The 2322-nt window shown below is 22.2% G+C and overlaps 1 protein-coding gene across 1 annotated transcript; it reads left to right on the top strand.

Annotated features, from left to right (window-relative positions):
• The first annotated feature begins 284 nt into the window (after positions 1-284).
• On the top strand, positions 285-1688 carry LOC111032313. Its single transcript, XM_022312585.1, has 5 exons — positions 285-423; positions 607-681; positions 986-1224; positions 1296-1458; positions 1522-1688. The coding sequence occupies exons 1-5, from the start codon at positions 366-368 to the stop codon at positions 1641-1643; spliced, it is 657 nt and encodes a 218-aa protein (XP_022168277.1). The 5' UTR covers positions 285-365; the 3' UTR covers positions 1644-1688.
• Positions 1689-2322: the final 634 nt, after the last annotated feature.

The raw sequence follows: 2322 nt of genomic DNA, 5'->3' as shown, positions 1-2322 counted from the left end.
AGGGACACAAAACGGTCCGCTGCCCGTTCATGAACTTAACGTGTGGTGGGTATAGTTACTTAACAATATTAACACATATATTATACTCATAGAAAAATGTGCATACTGTAAGTTTTAATACAAGTAATCTTAAACGACTTAAACTTAAGATCATCGTGAAAAAAAAAATTGTATTTTATAATACCCGCGTTACCCCTATCGGCATGTTTAAAATATACTATTTTCTGAGTTCTAGTAAAGAACTTTTTAATATCTAAAAAGTGTAAATATTTTAAATTAATACATTTATATCATATTATTACTACATTTTGTATTCAATAAATTATTTTTAATTTTAATTTTAATTTTTAGATAACAATTGTTCAATGGTATACAATCTCATGAATAGCCCATCTACATCTAATGAACAAACTGTTCAAAAAGGTAATACAACTGTATGCATATCATTAGAAAATACATTATAAGTTATAACTTAAGGGTAGTTTAACGATACCTACTTACTTAAAATTATAATGCCTTCAATAAATTAAGTTTTATACATTAGGATGTATACTATCTTTATTACTGATTGTTAAAATTAATTTGTAATTTTGAATATGCTTTAAGTTGACAATTGTGTAATCATCAAAACTACTGAAAGTAAATCATCAAACTCAAAACAACAAAAAAGTCTCCATAAAGGTAATTATTACTAATAATAATAAATATAGACACTTCACATTTCAAACTATAATGTATAGGTACCTTCAATTATATTATTCCAATCATACTAGTATTGTATATTACATATTATTATACTTCAAAAATATTGGTTAATATATTATATATCATGATTGATTTAATTATAATATATATTATTAAGCATTCTCAATTCACCCACCCACCATAAAAATTAAATACTAGGGATACCGCTTTAGCAAAGTTACTAATTAGGCGCAAACCAATATATATTATTATCTTATTTAATTTTTTTTTTTATAAATAGATGATCAGTATGCAAAATTATTAAATTTTATGGTAACAATAAAGTACGAATTAAGATCAATGCAGGAAAAATTAGACATCATGATTCAGCGAGATGAGGAAAACAACTTAACAAAAACTAAGGATTTGAGTATATATGACACTGGTGATATAGATAATAAATTACCAATCAAAACTCAGGAACAGTTGGAAGAATTAGAAAATGATTTGTCTAACAATAAACATTATCGGTGTCAGATGGTAAAGATTTTTAAGAATTTAATACGTGTATGAACTGTTATTAAATAAGTTATATTTTTTTATTGTCATAGATTAAACGTTTATCATCTGTGGGAGGAAAGTCAATAAAAATTATGGCAAAAAGAATAATGGCTATATTATTTATACCAGAAATATTATGTGAATTTTCATATAGTGGTCGTGGTAACAAAAAAAGACCATTTGAGAAATTGCTTGTAAATAAAATTATTTTTGGTAAGTTAAACTTAAATAACATTATAGTAATTTTGATTTTGTATTAATTAATTAATTTTTTAGATTCTGTCCTTACAATCAAAAAATTTGCCAATGCTGATAACGCAGCTAATGAAATTGAACAGGTTATTAAGTACGTTCTTATTCAAACTCCATTTAAAATTAAAGACAAGGCAGGAAAATAATTTTTAATTTTATAATAATCCTAAATATATTATTATGTGTGTTCAGAATTTCTTAATATAATAATTTCTGCATACTTATTAATACTGATATTATAATTTTAAATGAAATTTTAAAAACAATAGGTATTATACACAATTTTATTATATTATACAATTAGGTAAACGTTATAAATAACAATCATAATATACACTATACCTATTTGAAAGATTAATTACTTAACAAATGTATAACATAAACGTTAAATTCTTTTTTATATTAATAACTACGCTAAGTAAAAAATCATTTACATAACCAGTTATTTACATTCTATTTAATTTTTACACTAATAATTTGTTTAAATATAATGTGGTTTCATTTATTTTTTTTATGGTTATGAAGTTATTGATACACATTTATTCTGTTAATTTTATATTTTAATATTTTGCAAATTTTTTTAATATTGTATAATCACAAGATTTGTATTTCTTGCAATTTCTTGAAATTTTTTTATTATTTACTTTACTATTGTTTTAATCAATTGTAGATGTTATTCACTTTTCCATTTGTTACATTATGATAATTTAATAGTATTAATCATTTACATAACCAGTGATTTATACATTCTATTTAATTTTTATATTTATAATATTTGTTTAAATATAATGTGGTTTCATATAATTTTTTATGGTTATGATACAG

This window comes from Myzus persicae, unplaced genomic scaffold (genome assembly GCF_001856785.1).
Source record: "Myzus persicae strain clone G006 unplaced genomic scaffold, MPER_G0061.0, whole genome shotgun sequence".
Taxonomy (NCBI): domain Eukaryota; kingdom Metazoa; phylum Arthropoda; class Insecta; order Hemiptera; family Aphididae; genus Myzus; species Myzus persicae.
The sequence above is the reverse complement of the archived record's forward strand: the minus strand, read 5'-3'. Positions and strand labels throughout refer to the sequence as shown.

Excerpts from the sequence above, each read along its gene's own strand:
- LOC111032313 (XM_022312585.1), top strand. The coding sequence starts at position 366 with ATGGTATACAATCTCATGAATAGCCCATCTACATCTAATGAACAAACT. Across the intron at positions 424-606 it reads TGAACAAACTGTTCAAAAAG|TTGACAATTGTGTAATCATC; the intron begins GTAATACAACTG and ends ATATGCTTTAAG. Across the intron at positions 1,225-1,295 it reads AACATTATCGGTGTCAGATG|ATTAAACGTTTATCATCTGT; the intron begins GTAAAGATTTTT and ends TTATTGTCATAG.